The 14,856-nt window shown below is 48.6% G+C and overlaps 4 protein-coding genes across 4 annotated transcripts; 3 read left to right on the top strand and 1 right to left on the bottom strand.

Annotated features, from left to right (window-relative positions):
• Nucleotides 1-156: 156 nt before the first annotated feature.
• On the top strand, nucleotides 157-2,479 carry DEU56DRAFT_758359 (uncharacterized protein; the record flags this gene model as incomplete). Its single annotated transcript, XM_041350224.1, has 6 exons — nucleotides 157-448; nucleotides 776-813; nucleotides 866-1,483; nucleotides 1,705-1,843; nucleotides 1,891-2,102; nucleotides 2,153-2,479. 6 exons carry the CDS (start codon nucleotides 157-159, stop codon nucleotides 2,477-2,479), a joined length of 1,626 nt encoding a protein of 541 aa, XP_041205706.1.
• A 4,106-nt stretch (nucleotides 2,480-6,585) lies between these two features.
• Nucleotides 6,586-8,885, top strand: DEU56DRAFT_506058 (vacuolar DHA amino acid exporter). The gene is made up of 10 exons (XM_041346563.1): nucleotides 6,586-6,833; nucleotides 6,889-6,955; nucleotides 7,010-7,143; nucleotides 7,208-7,314; nucleotides 7,366-7,892; nucleotides 7,948-8,061; nucleotides 8,115-8,206; nucleotides 8,260-8,393; nucleotides 8,445-8,577; nucleotides 8,634-8,885. The coding sequence occupies exons 1-10, from the start codon at nucleotides 6,675-6,677 to the stop codon at nucleotides 8,766-8,768; spliced, it is 1,602 nt and encodes a 533-aa protein (XP_041205705.1). The 5' UTR covers nucleotides 6,586-6,674; the 3' UTR covers nucleotides 8,769-8,885.
• Nucleotides 8,886-11,788: 2,903 nt separating this feature from the next.
• On the bottom strand, nucleotides 11,789-13,752 carry DEU56DRAFT_505930 (triose-phosphate transporter family-domain-containing protein). The gene is made up of 5 exons (XM_041346562.1): nucleotides 13,353-13,752; nucleotides 13,123-13,305; nucleotides 12,730-12,900; nucleotides 12,191-12,683; nucleotides 11,789-12,141 (listed from the first exon to the last, which is right to left on the bottom strand). Exons 1-5 carry the CDS (start codon nucleotides 13,596-13,598, stop codon nucleotides 12,086-12,088), a joined length of 1,149 nt encoding a protein of 382 aa, XP_041205704.1. The 5' UTR covers nucleotides 13,599-13,752; the 3' UTR covers nucleotides 11,789-12,085.
• A 28-nt stretch (nucleotides 13,753-13,780) lies between these two features.
• On the top strand, nucleotides 13,781-14,418 carry DEU56DRAFT_818815 (uncharacterized protein). The gene is made up of 3 exons (XM_041353983.1): nucleotides 13,781-13,842; nucleotides 13,896-14,064; nucleotides 14,116-14,418. Exons 1-3 carry the CDS (start codon nucleotides 13,815-13,817, stop codon nucleotides 14,204-14,206), a joined length of 288 nt encoding a protein of 95 aa, XP_041205703.1. The 5' UTR covers nucleotides 13,781-13,814; the 3' UTR covers nucleotides 14,207-14,418.
• The last annotated feature ends 438 nt before the right edge of the window (nucleotides 14,419-14,856 follow it).

Genomic DNA, 14,856 nt, shown 5'->3' with positions numbered 1-14,856 from the left:
TCAGATGACACCATAACATTGGCGGCGCACGCCAAACATGCTACACGAGAAAGTCTCCGTCACAAGGTCAAGCAGCTCGGTTGGGAGATCCAGGAGGTACAATATAGCGAGCTACTTCTCAAAGCGTTTGAGCGGAAGGAAAAGAAGCGACTGAACATGGCAGAGTCAGATTTTCGCCTGTTCCAGAAGCTCTTAGTGGGCCGCGAACTTCCAGCCCTACAGCAGGATGCTGAATACTTGGAGGAATCACACGATTCTGAGCTCGAATCCCTAGCCACAGCTGACGAGCAGCTCTACCAAATCTCGTCAATCTCACCGCTTGCAAGACAATACGTCTCCCACAGGCTGCCAAACAGTAGTGACACGGAGTACGAGCCTGGTGAGGAGGCTTACGAGGAGGAACAATCTGACAATGGTTCTGTAAATAGTGATTATGGTGTTTTGGACGGTAAGAGAATATTCTCTACCCCCTAGAGCACAAAAATAGCTCACAAACCTACCCTTTCAGGCTGATTGTCGCCCACGAGTGTGGTCAGATGCTACCCATACTACTTTTTTGGTACCAATTCAAATACTTCTGTCGGCGCCCTACGACTCATTCCTATCGCGAAACCCTATTCTCATTTGTACAATGTACTATAGTGGTTTGAATAGCAGAAGCATGCATTTCATCGATTATCGATGAGGGACAAAGTTCACCGCACCTTTTATGATTCAATGACTAACTAGCTATCTTACGCCGCAACCACCATGAACAACTCTCCACCGCGACCAGCAAGATCCACTGCCAGGCGCAAGCCCAGCGCCGCAAGAGTAAGTACCTTTTTCAGCCTTTCGTTTCTTTTACTGACCATTGAATCTACAGAAAGGTTTCCGCCCAGGAATACACTCAGATCTTAATCCAAGCGGGCAGGCTGTCGCGAATCAGCTTGGCTTAGCTGGCGACCGCGCAGCAACACCCGCGGAATACCAGCAGCACCCGCAACCCACGCCTCAACCCCATTACCATCCGCAACCATCCCAGTACCATCCGCCTCCCCAGCCTCAACCCCAGTACCATCTGCAACCCCCTCCTCAACCACAGTACCATCCACCTCAACTCCAGTATGATCCACAACCTCCGCCCCAACCCCAATACCACCCGCAACCCCCGTTTCAACCCCCACCTCAACCCCAATACCACCCACAACCCCCACCTCAACCCCAATACCACCCACAACCCCCACCTCAACCCCAATACCACCCACAACCCCCACCTCAACCCCAGTACCACGCTGATCGGAACGAGGACAGAGCAGTGGCGGAGGCGTACGCCGCCGCATTCGCGTTACTTCGGGGTGGGTTGTCATCGAGGCTCCCACCACAGTTGGATTTGACTCAAGATGGCCCTTTGGCCCCATGGGGGGCCGCACGGCTCGTCGCCCTTGCACCCCTCCACCCAGGAGAGACGATCCGCGGGGAAAGAACCCAGGGCGTAATCCGAGTAAGTCATCCCCCTCATCCCCCGAGCGCGCCCGTGACCGAGTATCCACCCGACACACAGACCCAAAAACATCTATTCGACACCGGGAGACGACGACGTAACGCTCGACTCCCCCCACACCAGAAATACCCGGGGCCGTCGTACCGAATCCTCCCGCTGTGCCAATCGTGGACCCACCTATCTCGAGACGTGTTAAGCTCTCGACAACATTAATGCGAAAGTACAAAGAGGCTGCGAAGGAACATCTTCGCAGCCTCATCCTGAATGCGGATCCCGAAACGGACGGGGCTCCCGAAGACGAGCTTCGCAACAAAATGATCGATACTGCACTGCAAATCGCACGAACGAAAATCGGTCAAGGTAAGTTTATTCGATCCGAATTATCAAGACACTAATGAGTTTCATAGAGGAAATCGAGGATATCAAGGGGATCAACCACTATATGGTGGCTTCGTTAGCAGATATGCGACGAAGCTTCAAATCTTACGCTTTGAACACTGTTCCAGTTGGTTACCATCTACGTCTACCATTATTTTCTGAGGAGGACCAGCCGGCGCACACGCGAGACCGAATCAAAATTCTACTCGAGGATTCAGAGTACTTGCACGAAATTGAACAGGTAAGTATCCTCATCAAATCAGTGGGGGTGTTTGGCTTACTTGGCCACAGACCATCGACGGCACAGAGATTAAACGGCCCCTGGAGAACAAGGTCCTCATCAACATGGTCATTGACCTGTTGAAAGGGGGCCTATCAGACGTGATACATGGTCCGCTCGATCGTTTGTTTGCAATGTGTGGTGCAACAATTCGTTGCGTGCTACAGGCTTATCGAACTGGTCAATTCGTTGATGTCTCGGTGAACTCTACTGCCTTTGATGATGCTTACCACGAAATCATAGCTTACATTACTACAACCATCCGTGCCTCGCATACCTTGCGTGAAAGGTTTGATTCTGTACAACAGGCAATTCTTAAACGAGTACTCGTGAATTAGTAGCAGTAGATTTGTGTAGCCCTCGTAATCAATGATAATCGAATCAATGTCTGATAATCATCGATTCGGAGACTGATTTGACGCTGATAATGTTGATCTCTTCCTCGCTTCCTCGTTTGTTGCAGTCAGATCTCCGTTGCTACATTTTTGGTCTAGTTACATACTAAATACAGCTCGACCGAGACTATACTAAAGATGGATCATAAAACGATGCTTGAACGACGAATTAAACTCTAGATGAAGAAACTGTGGCCCCCGCATGTGGTAGTTTCTTTGACATAGTATCTGGCATGATGAACTTTTTCAGTCCATTGGTAGCTCAGCGCGCAGCAAGTATGTCCTGTGCACGAGCGCTTGAAGAATCGAAGTTGACCATACTAGGCCATGGCAGTGATGCTGTGGAACTACCCGACTACACTGCGACCCAAATTCCAATCGCCTAGTAAAGCCGGGTTGGTGTTGGGAGAGGGATTGCAGGGAGAGAAGAGCCTCAGACTGCGAGACCCGTAAGCCATGGAATTCATAGACGGGGGACAAGCACTACATTTATCAAACACAGCGTCAAGCGCTTAGCATTCACTTCCCACCCGACATACCTGACGTCTTACATGCCTTGGCGGATACCTTCCCAACGTATGGATCCCCCGTGAAGGCTCTGCTCTAGCGTCGAGTACATGACCCTCGCGAGTTCAGGACACATTGGCACTCTGATGTTCAATAGCCTTTGGACACACCACATGAGAACAAGGAACGGGAGCGGTAAGCACTAGCCAGACAAGTAAGTACTCCGACTCTACGAACAATGGAGGCTATCAAGTCTGGCGGAAGCCCTGGTCAGATCCACACGTGGACACTCGCCCTCCCAACATACACCGCACAAAATGTCGTATACATCATTGTGCTTTCCACCTTCGCTCCTTCCCGGGTACAGGCAAAATGCTAACGTCCGTTTCTCCGTAGTGCACATCACGAAAACTAAGTCCCCAGGAGGCAGTACCTCACTGATGTCCCACCATATCATTAAGTGGAATCTGTGGCCCTGGAGGGAAGCACATTGACGGCGTTAGCGAGGATTAGTGTAAATGGTACGTTGCAACCAAGAGAAACAAGGGGTCGTTATCTCCGCGTATAGCGTCACTGTCGTAATCCTGCGCATCAAGTGTGTTGGTTCTTTGGCTGCGCTCGAAGACGATTACCTCACCCATGCAATTATGCCCACGATCTTCGTCACATGTCGGCAGTGGGGACCTTCAGTTGGATGAGTTTGTGCCAGGCTCCAGCTAAGATACACGGTGGATAAAACCCGCATGTGGGACGGTGACACGGCGAGCGTCACGAACAGCGAATTCTCCATCATCTTGTATCTCATCAGCGCACCTTTCAAAAGCACGGTTGTTCATTGTGGCCCCATGCCACCACGCCCAAGCTTGTAGCGAAGGGCTATTTCGTCATGGCGATCCCGCTGACGCTACTAAGGCTGAAGCCGATGATCAGCACCCAGATGGATGGTGCGGGGCAGGAGAACCTAGGTAGCCACGAGTCGCAGGTTGCAATGACGAGGGAGGGGAAGTTTGGAAACTCTGACCTAAGATCGATTGCTTCTTATACGTCAAATAGGCTACTTACAATGTGATGGAATGCTCTAACTCTCAGAAGGATGTTTTTCTACGCGGATGATGAGTTGAGAAGGTAACTAACTGTGCACGTGTCAGCATTGGGTCAGGCTTCATGACATGATCAGAGCTGCCGACAACTGCTGAGCGGTCTCTTCAACAATGCCAACAGCAACAAAATCGAGTTGACAATGCGTAAAGGGATCAAATGGCATTCGGTGGGAAGCTCAAGCACCGCGGTGTGTCAAAGAATAAGGTCTTGCGAGCCATTGGAAAATGTCATGGCCGTGGGGGAAATCGCTTGCGATTGTCGGTTCACTGATCTAGCCCACTACACTTTTGTGAATTCAGGTCGGTGACGCGGACTGCACAGCATGAGGACACTATGAGGGCATGAACAATTATTCACAGAGAGTCAACAAGCACACGGAAAAAATTGAGAGGTGAAGGTGACCGGCCACCGTGGTGTCCTATGTCACCAGAAGCACATGAAGCACATGACTCTGTAGTAATTGAAGAGCCTTGTCGGTCTAAGTTCCTTGGACATAAAAATCGAATTGACTTCTGCGTCAAAAAAAACCCCACTAGATCATTCAGGAAAGTTGAATGAAGATAAGGCCAGGAAAAGGCAACGGCTCGAAAGGTCTATCAAACAAAAGGTTTAGGAAGGACGGCGATTCGGATATAGGAGGCATTATCCTCAACACGGAAGTTGAGTTTTTAGGACAAATAAAGACAATCATGGCGCTTAATAGACTAGACGGCGGATTGAACTTGACCTAAGCTGCCTACTACTTACACTGGCAGAAGACTAGGGAAATCCCGTCTCCAGAGCCACGCCACACAGCGACAGAATAGGTCGATTGTTTTGCTATGCAGTGGCACAACCGGTCATTCTGCCGGCAGAACCGGCAGAACTGACCCAGAGTACGTAGCACTAGTTCTGCCTGCAATACAAACTTAATCCTCGGTCGTTCGAACGTTCATCATCTGATTCATCTCTCTTCAAAGTTTCGGCTCCAAAAACACAGCGGCTGACGATCGGAGGAAGTTCACACTACTCGCCTTCGTGATTCAGTGACTTATTCGACACTGCTGGCGATCATCGTCCCGCACAACGGCCTCAAGTAAGTTAGCACTCGCCTGCATATTTTTATGATCGTTTCTTGAATCAAATCTCACCAATAATATCGTCCAGTAGCCGCTCAGTAAATTCAAGGCCTCCGAGTCGTAGCGCAGATCATTCGACTAGTAAGTAACAAGTGCTATCCTGTACTTATTGGAGGACGGGGACGAAATGCCTAAGAATAGTGGCGGTGGCCAATGCCTTTGTATGTGATCCGTGTGATCAACAAGCGAAGAGTCGGAGTTAAAGACGAAGCCCAAGTGCTGACTTAGCCACCGAACTAGGACTAGCTAGAGACCCCAATGCCCAGGCCTTGCGTTGGAACGTATTCTATTGGACCGTCGCCATTGCACTTAACCAACCTCAGGCAAGCCAATCCCTGCATTCACACGCATTTCTTATCTTCATTCCATTATCAGATTATTATCCAAGTCCGAAGTGATCAATCTAGTGTCTCTTCGGGTTTTCTTTCATCACAACCAGAAATGCCATGCCCCAATGTGGATTCAGCAGAACTGACGGACTCAGCCATAGCTATTCCCGGTCAAGTAAGTTATAATTCAATCTTTCCAATCAGTAACAATTCTGCTCGCCCCAATTCAGTCTGGCCTGGCAGAAGAACTTCAGGCGCAAACAGATCAACTCGAGTGTAGCGAGTTCGACAAACCGAACATTGGGACAACCGGTATCGAACCTTTTTGATATCATGAAATTCTATCTGCAAGTACTTGGAGATTTTGATACGAGGAAGAAAACACAAGATGCACAGGGTATGTGTTCTATTGTTTTTTTAACTCTCCTTCGTCGCAATACTTTTGTGTTCCACAATTTATTTCCCCTCATTGGCGGATTGCAATGTATCCCATTTCTCTTTTGTCCGAAATGCTGTATGTTTACGTGACTGGTGGCAGGTGCATCAGTCTGACCCTTGTGCCCCCCATCATGATCACGAGGTAGCGCGAGGCTTGAGCGCTGATACAACGCATACATTTAGACGTGTTAATTGATCTGAATAACCTTATATCAAGGCTATTTCGACTTCACATCCTGGCAGGCGTTGTTTGTTATGCCGCTTTTATGGGCGGTCCGGGCAACACTGTTCTCTGGGGATGGGAGGTCTTCGAACATGTGCTATTGAAACTACAAAACCCGGACCAATGCCATAAGAACTATTACCGTCGATGCTCGAGTACGGCAGAAGGAACTATGGCATTCCTCGGAACCGGAAGCAAAGTCCCCCGGAATTCTGTCGGAACAATCTACGATAGCTGTGGCTAGTCAGGCTAAGATCAACCTCCACGGAAAGGGGCATACACATGCTCGATACTAACCAGTATCGCAATATCGGAAAGCGTAAGATCACCTTGCAGGTGGCCCTTTTCACTGTATAAAAGCAATGCATCTTCGGTCAGAGACTGCAAGCTTCCACTGCATCGTCTTTTTCAATCTGTGATTCATGGCTAATCCAACGGTTGTTAAAACGCCTTATGTGTCCAAACCCCAAATACTACGCCAAAACACTGATGTCGAGTCGTCCATAGACGGACATAGTACAATCGACATAGAACATGCCCCGGTTAACGACGACCCCCGTCAGTGGGGTCGTGCCAGAAAAGTAGGTGTGTCACACCATGTGCTCTGTGGCTAACCTGACGCTGTACTACCTGTAGACGACAACCTTATGCATTGTGTCGCTGGCTACAATGATGTCTGCATTAGCTTCTAACATCCAAAATCGTTCGTCACATGTCTTCTCCTTATGAATTATTTGAAATTGATATCTTCTCGCAGCCTCGAACTCTCTGATAGAGGAAGATCTGCATGCAACAAGCAGCCAGATTAGCTGGACATTGGCAGCGTTCCTAGTCGTACAAGGGAATTTTCCTCTAATATGGAGTGCCGCAAGTGAGATTAGAGGACGTAAGGTTGGTCTATGACAGGCATACCCTTCTCGATCTACTTGATGAACGCGAATCTTATGTATAATAGCCTGTCTATTTGGTGGCTTCGGCTTTATTCATGGCAGGAAGTGCTGCCTTGGCACTTTCGAAGACCATCGAGATGATGATCGGTATGCGAGTACTTCAAGCTGCAGGGTGAGCATTCATCCACAAAGCTTGAGCACTAGTTGACACCCTCTCCTGCAGATCATGTGCTGTCATGGCCATTTCAGCTGCGACCCTGGCCGATATGTACGACACTCACGAGCGAGGGACCACGATGGGCATATTCTTTGCTGCACCTCTCTTAGGACCCGCACTCGGCCCTATTCTCGGCGGATCGTTGTCACAAGCCTTCAACTGGCGCGCAAGTTTCTATTTCCTGCTGATCTGTGAAGTCATCATCTTCATGTCCTTCCTCGTTCTGTTCAAGGACACCTACCGACGTGAACGGAGTCTCACATATCGTTCTGCTTTACAACGACTTCTTACCTCCAGAGAACGCGTTCCCAACGGGTCTATCATCGCCGGTCACGAATCCAGCAAGGACCACACACCTGTCAAGGACACCGAGAAGCAGCTTCAACAGCCGAATATTCCAGACGATATCTCAGTGGCGAGTTCTACACCAGGGCTGGACGATGTAAGGCTATCAATAAGGGACATCAACCCCTTTCCACCTTACTTTCAAATTCTATCGCGAAAGAACAATGTTTTGATTCTTATCGCTAATGGTGAGTGACAGCTTGGCTCTTGTCCACGTTGTTAGTGAGCTGACTTTGGGATAAGGACTCGTCTTCGGATTCAGCTATTGCCTTTCATACACGTGCGCCCGCACTCTCGCCAATTCATATGGCTATAGTGCGTTTACCATTGGCTTGGTCTTGCTTTGCCTGGGTGTAGGTGAGATTATCTTCGCACCCTGGATCGTGGCAGATGACTGATTTCCTATGCAGGAAGTATCGCTGGGAGTGTGATTAGTGGGCGTTGGTCTGACCGGGTGCTTGCGAAGATGATGAAAGCGAACGGAGGAAAGTGGTACCCAGAAGTAAATCTTTTTCATACTCCCGCACTAGAATTCTTGATTGACATTGTCTGAAGATGCGCTTGGAGAGTTCGAAACTGGCGATGCTGTGGCTCCCTCCATTTGTCGTCGGTTATGCTTGGGTTTGCGAAAAGCATGTCAACGTCGCTGTCATTTGCATCTTGCTTCTACTTATTGGATTTTCCTCAATGTCGGTAGACCAATTATTCATGATCGTGGACGCGCTAACATCTACTTCCAGATGGATGTATACCAGTACATTGGCATACCTCGTTGATGCGAATCCTGGTCGCTCATGCACAGCGGTGGCGACCAACAGCTCGTTCCGAGGATCGTTGGCTTTTGTTTCAATTTTGATTGCTGTACCGCTCCAAGTGAGTTTTCTTGATATCTGCTGTATCTTCACACATTCTGATGCTAGCCCCCATAGAATGCCTTAGGAGATGGGGGATTGTATACGGCATGGGCTGGCGTTTTGGTTGTGACGGAATTACTGGTTTTATTGGTGCTACACAAGGGAGAATCATGGCGCAGGGCAAGTGAGGAGCGTGAACTGAAATACTAAGTGAATCATGAATCAGCATTTTCCACCACACTCATATGTATGATACGATGTGCAGGGTAACCCGATGGTATTATGGTATCACTTAAATCGATTTATATTATCTAACTTAGACTACATGCATTTGCTACACTTTTCTTTGAATTTACGGTACCGCCAACCTCAACTGTTATGAGGCTTTTGATATTTCAAGCTTACGACCCGTCATCAGGGGTTGCGGTATGTGCTTCGTTCACTCACGTCAAATTTTCGATTCAAACGATGTATCAATATGCGTAGTTCGATCTACACGTATGTTCCATGCCTCCCCGTGATCGTCGTTGTGCGATTGGACTAGATTTACCAGTACCACGATGTGAATACAAAATGTAACTGTGATGCTCGAGTCCGGCCCAAGGAGCAAATGTTTAACATCCCTCGGGCAAAGTTGTGGGCACAACTGATGAGTTCTGCCACCCGGTTTGGCAGAACTCCGCGAAAAATGGCTGGCAGAACACTTGGCAGAACCCAGGGTGGGCAGAGAACCAGTCCATCATAATATGTACATGCACACTGCATATATTTTCAAAACGTGAAAACATGGTCGCAGACGCTGATCCTTCGTCCCAGAATAATAAATATTGGTCCATGCTGGTGGCTGTCTAGTGCCATCCCTAATCAACGATAACTTTGCGCGTCTCGGCTCTCAATATAATTGCCAGTACGCTCTGGCCGTAACTTATTTCCGGAAATGCAAGCATTGTGGTCACCTCGACAACTGCCCTTGTGCTGAAATCCAAGGGTCGCAACAATGATCTGCCTAGCCATATCATCCGCCACTGCAAAGGATACCACTTTCGAGTTTTTCACCGCCAAGCACGGACATTTAATATCAACAAGCCAGATGATGATGGTTAATGATGGTGATGAAGTTCTCTCACACAGCACTCCTCTGGTTGCTTGATCCAGTTCTCGCGCAAGGATCTGGAAGTAAATTCTGGGCTGCACTTGCAGCAGAACGGCAAGATGTAGACGACGTCCTTGCAGGTCCCTAGACCATGCCGTCGAAGCACAGGAGAATCTGGAGGAGCTTGTGAGTATTTTACACGCATTCGGTATATACCGGTACCGCAATTATGATACGCACTAGTGTGTATGCGAATGCGTGCCTGTGCGCAGCCGTCTCGTATGTCACAGGGAATGTAGACATCAACGCCGTACAGCACATAATGTTACCCCGCCCACTATTCAAATACAGTTGATGCCAGTCAGAGAGCTGACGAATGACTTTCCAATCTTCGTTCCCAAAACGTTTAGCCACGTTTTCTATACATAAAAGCAGGTAGTCTGCCTACCGTGACCATGCCCCCATCCTAGAGTTTCGAGGAACCCGCAGACAAATCTTATATCACCCTCGTATTAGTTCCAATCCCAAACATGCGCTTCTCCTTCCTCACCGTCATCGCTGCTCTGACAGCGTCTATGTCTGTCAGCGCAACACCTGTATTTGACGCGCGATCGTGTGTCAGTGGTACCGATTGCGTAGGAGCCTCCTGCTGTATTCAATATTGTGTGAGTGCGGTTCGCTTTGCATGTAGGAATCAAACCTCTTAACTTGCCCTTTGCGCCTTCTGATAGCACAACGGAATGTGCACTGACACCTGATCGATAAGGAATAAAAAGGGCTCTCGAGAGCTGATGGCTAGCAAGGATGAGTGAGTGATGATTCTGGTTTCGTATTGGTGCTGTCATTCACGGCACAGTTCTTAGTTGATCGCTAGGTTAAATCCACGTGGTTGTTCCTGGACACATTTAACTGCCACTTGAGTAATGGTATGGGGAGGAATAAGAGCAGATCGAATACGCAATATAATATTGGCTTGAAAACTAGTGGGAGGAAGTCGTACTTACTGCAACCCTGAATATTGATGACGGTTGTACGCTTAAACAATTAAAAGCCTCATGGTTACAGTCGGACATTATGCCAGCAGCAGTTGAATCACTGAGAACATGGTTGGCGATATCATTAGACAAGCGAAGCTGAAATGAAAGTGCGTGATTTCTCACCGCTGAGTACCATGGCAAGGCTATTTACTTAGCAGCCGAAGCAAGCATTGCCACATTATTACAAACTCCCAATACGAGGCTGGACCTAGCGCTGCGCAGATGGAATGAAGGCTGAACGAAAGTCTTTTTCCGGACAGGGTGTACTGCGAGCGGGATGATACGGCTGCGTTTAAATGTTTTGAATCCAAGTATAGAATTTGGTTCATAAGACGCCAAGAAATTGCGATGCGGGGAGCACGATATACCAGGTCACGGTGGTGCTTGAAGTGCTGAGGCTCGTGTCAAGCCTTGGTGCCCTGGAATGAAACGACTGCATGATCGTTCTCGGGACTTCTACGGTGTATCATTGGTCTTCCGATAGTTTCAAAGAGGTCCTTTATGGTGGAATGGACTCTCTTTGGTCGTGGTACCATGCGAAGTTCCGAACGTGATGCATCATGTAATCCCTACTTGGAATTGTCGAAAACATTCCTCATTTCGCGTAAAATTCAGTGTAATCCCTCTAGGCCTGGGATTCCCCAGTGATCAGGATCTGAACTATGGAACACAAAATAGCAAAGCACAGTACTGCAAAAAAGAAGTCTATGGGAATAGCGTGAGGGTAAGTACTAGTACCGGTAAGTAGGGCACGCACGCTATCGGGAACAAGTGTCAAGAATGGTGCAGAAAGAAAACAGTAAACACAAAAAGACAGTCTCAATACTAGCATAATCGGACCAAGCGCTAGTTGGCCATGGAAAATGACGCATGGTGGTGTAATGATAGCGAAAAGTGACATAAGCGAAAGATGGAAGGAAAAAGGCAAATGTCCGCATATCTTCAAAGTCTATCTATATGCGTTAAATATCAGCACGTGCATGTAAAAATGTCCATGTGTTTTAGACGTCGGAGGTTGGGGATAAGGTGGGGTAAATCGGGCGTTGTGCGCAATGGGATTGCGCGTCGTACGAAGCAGGATTGATGTTCGAACCGGAATTGCGAATTAGGCGTTGGAAGTGGGTATGCAGGAGGGGTGACTGCGATGGTACAAAGTGCGTGCAAAGACGGAGCAGAAAACAAAGAGCTCAATCATATGCAAGAGGACGAGCATCCGGCAGGGAGCGATCCAAGATAGATAAACGCGCCAAAACGCGCACACAGGACTCTGCTTCAAGCGAGTCCGAAATCAAGAGCTGGAAATGTAGCCATAGGGGAGTGGTGACAATATGGGAGCAGAGCAGAATAAACGATCAATGTCATAGACGAGCTCGGAAAGGTCCTGTCTCAAACGAGCTTCACTTCCCACCCGATACCCTGAACAGCACCAATCCACACAGCGCTATCGAGTATCCTGCACAGAGAAATCAACACCGCCCAATCACACAAACCAACAAACGCACCTGACGCCTGCATCACGCCCACCTGCCCACCCCAAATCACCACGCTCCCTGCTACCAACAACACATCCTTCAACACTCCCGCAAGAGTCAACACCAGCCCGCTCCCCGCGCCTACCAAAAACACAGCTGCGATGTTCAACAGGAAAGCAAGCAGCGCGTTGGTGAGAAGTAGGAAGGGAGTGATGTGAGGTGCCACCTCTTCGCCTATAACGGCGAATAACTCTCCCGATCCGCCGACTATTGAGACGGTGGCATTGGATGCGGCATTGGACATAGCAGATGCTGCGCTGCCTGATACAGCAGACATCGCATGGCTATATGATCCTATGATACTTCCCCATACTACGTAAAATGGCTGCAGACCCTCTGTGAAGGGTATGACGCAGAGGTTGATGAGCGCGCAGACGGGTGCGTAGAGGTGGAGCGAGACGAGGGGGTCCATCTTGAGCCCGTGGAGGAGGGTTTGAATGAGTACGAGACGGGTGGCTTCGAACTAATAAAGGTGAGTCATTGCAGCGAGGAGATAATGAACTACTCACCCCGACTCCTCCAGCCTGAATGAAGAATCCGACCAAACTGAACCATCTCTCACCCTTGCTTGCGATGGCGACGCCGGAAGAAATCATGAGAACGATTAGGAGCAGTTTGCGTGAAGGTTCGCTGATGCGGGTGGCCCATGTGATGAGTAGGATGGCTACGGGGGTGAATGCCTGTGTAAATATTAGTATCAAGGAAGCAGGATCTCAGAGGGAAAGCGGCGGAGGGGAGCACATGACGCGTAGTAAGGAAAAACACGTGAATAGAAAAGGTAAAACGCGGAGAAGAAGTGGCAATAGAGAAAATTCAAGACGGAGATGAGCGAGTGTCCGTGAAAGGCACGTAGTATGGAAGTGGCGCCAACAGATAACGAAAACGCATGGGACCTCACGGACCTTTAACATCTGAATATAGGCCACGCTCAGGTACAGATAAGCGGTATTGCTGAGGATGAGACTGCCAGAGAAAAGGAGACCTATGGGGAGGATGGAGCGAAAGAACATGTCTTTGCTGACTGGAACATCTTTTGCACCGTCGAGAAGATGCGTGGTACGTTGAAGGACTCGTGTTCCGATGGCCTACAAGGTTGTCAGTTCAGAGCACAAAGAAAACACGAACGACTGACTGCAAAAGTCAAATGCCAAGTGACCAAAAAGACAGGAAACTTGAAGTTCAAGGTGTTGTAAATGTAATTATTGTAGATGATGACCCCACTACTCAGACAAATCCAGACTGGAATTATCGCAGCTGCACTGAACTTTGTACGATTGCGAGCTTGTTGTGCGATGGCCGGTTGAGGAAGGTCCCTGCTCTGACGAACTTGTTCGTTGAGCTCGACAGAAGCAAGTTTCTCTAATTCGCGTTTCTCCATTGTTGGAAAAGGAGAGAGTCGCGAATGGCGGCGTAGGGAAGGATTCGACGTCGCTAATGGCAACGAGCAAGAAGCGTCGTTGTAGGAAGAAAAGATTAAACGCAAACCGAGTAGATGATAGAACGGTGAAGTTGACGCCCCTGCAGGGCATCCCCTGGTGGATGAAATAACACAGCCACACACACATATGCAAGTCAGTCTCTTACTGTAACTTCAATGTCAAGCTTGCAGGGTTACGTCGATAGCAAGTCCAATTCTCTCTATCAAACTTTATAACTGACAACGATTATCATCCAGGGCGAGTCCTTCTCGTACTCCAAGACGGAAGAGCTATCGTCGGTGTCCTAGCTGGTTACGACCAAAAGTCCAATGTCGTCCTCAGCGATTCAAAGGAGAGGATTTATAGTATCGACGAAGGCGTAGAAGAAGTAGAACTAGGTCTCTATCTTGTCAAAGGCGATATGATGTGCGTGAGATCACTCAATTACAACACTGGCTCTCACACTCCCATTCCTAGTGTCCTCATCGGAGAGATTGACGAGGCAATGGATCAAGCCGTAGACCTTGCCTCCATACGTGCAGAACCAATCCTACCCATTCGCTATTAGGATGATTTACACTTGTAAGAGCAGTTGAGGCGGGGACAGGACAGAGCGTATAGACAGCATGGGAGACGCGCCCACAAAATGTATGTCTACACAAGCACGGAAGTGGACATGCTGATCCCATACGAGTGCTATTATATTTATCAACTCGTATCAAGGTCGATAACTAGGCCACTGTATACATAGCACGCCGTGCTTCCCTGCTTCCACGATCTCTGATCTGACCGATTTTGAGTAGACGCCACATGATTCTACTGACTAGATTCTCACTCTCTGATCATCTTCTCTACCTTGATGATCGTCTCGACCGACTAAATCACGCATACGTCTCCCCACAATCCAACAAGGAAAACGACCCGCACATCTCACAATCCACCCCATCACTCCTTCCTACAATCCCACACAAGCCCCCACACCTGTTCCTCAAACGCATTGATAATGCGCAACGTTCCTGTTACTTCAACGCGGAACTAAAACAGCTGATTCTGCCAAATCAGTTCCATGCTTCACCCTGTACATTGGCATGCCATCAAGTTATCTAATAGATTCGGTCAGTACCGAGCAAATCGCCCTTGTGGTGACGTTGGTCATGACATAGGACTCACTCAGCATTCGTCATAGGAGTATCATTCTTTGTTTGTAAGTAACACAAC

This window comes from Suillus clintonianus (genome assembly GCF_016758775.1).
Source record: "Suillus clintonianus strain FC179 chromosome Unknown DEU56scaffold_67, whole genome shotgun sequence".
In the NCBI taxonomy this organism is placed as follows: domain Eukaryota; kingdom Fungi; phylum Basidiomycota; class Agaricomycetes; order Boletales; family Suillaceae; genus Suillus; species Suillus clintonianus.
This window is presented reverse-complemented; position numbering and strand designations above follow the sequence as displayed.

Coding starts and splice junctions, on each gene's coding strand:
- DEU56DRAFT_506058 (XM_041346563.1), top strand. CDS start 6,675: ATGGCTAATCCAACGGTTGTTAAAACGCCTTATGTGTCCAAACCCCAA. Junction 6,834..6,888: donor AGTGGGGTCGTGCCAGAAAA/GTAGGTGTGTCA, acceptor TACTACCTGTAG/ACGACAACCTTATGCATTGT. Junction 7,144..7,207: donor GTGAGATTAGAGGACGTAAG/GTTGGTCTATGA, acceptor TATGTATAATAG/CCTGTCTATTTGGTGGCTTC.
- DEU56DRAFT_505930 (XM_041346562.1), bottom strand. CDS start 13,598: ATGGAGAAACGCGAATTAGAGAAACTTGCTTCTGTCGAGCTCAACGAA. Junction 12,684..12,729: donor TTCAGGCTGGAGGAGTCGGG/GTGAGTAGTTCA, acceptor CACCTTTATTAG/TTCGAAGCCACCCGTCTCGT. Junction 12,142..12,190: donor GGGCGTGATGCAGGCGTCAG/GTGCGTTTGTTG, acceptor TTCTCTGTGCAG/GATACTCGATAGCGCTGTGT.
- DEU56DRAFT_818815 (XM_041353983.1), top strand. CDS start 13,815: ATGTCAAGCTTGCAGGGTTACGTCGATA. Junction 13,843..13,895: donor CTTGCAGGGTTACGTCGATA/GCAAGTCCAATT, acceptor ATTATCATCCAG/GGCGAGTCCTTCTCGTACTC. Junction 14,065..14,115: donor CTTGTCAAAGGCGATATGAT/GTGCGTGAGATC, acceptor TCCCATTCCTAG/TGTCCTCATCGGAGAGATTG.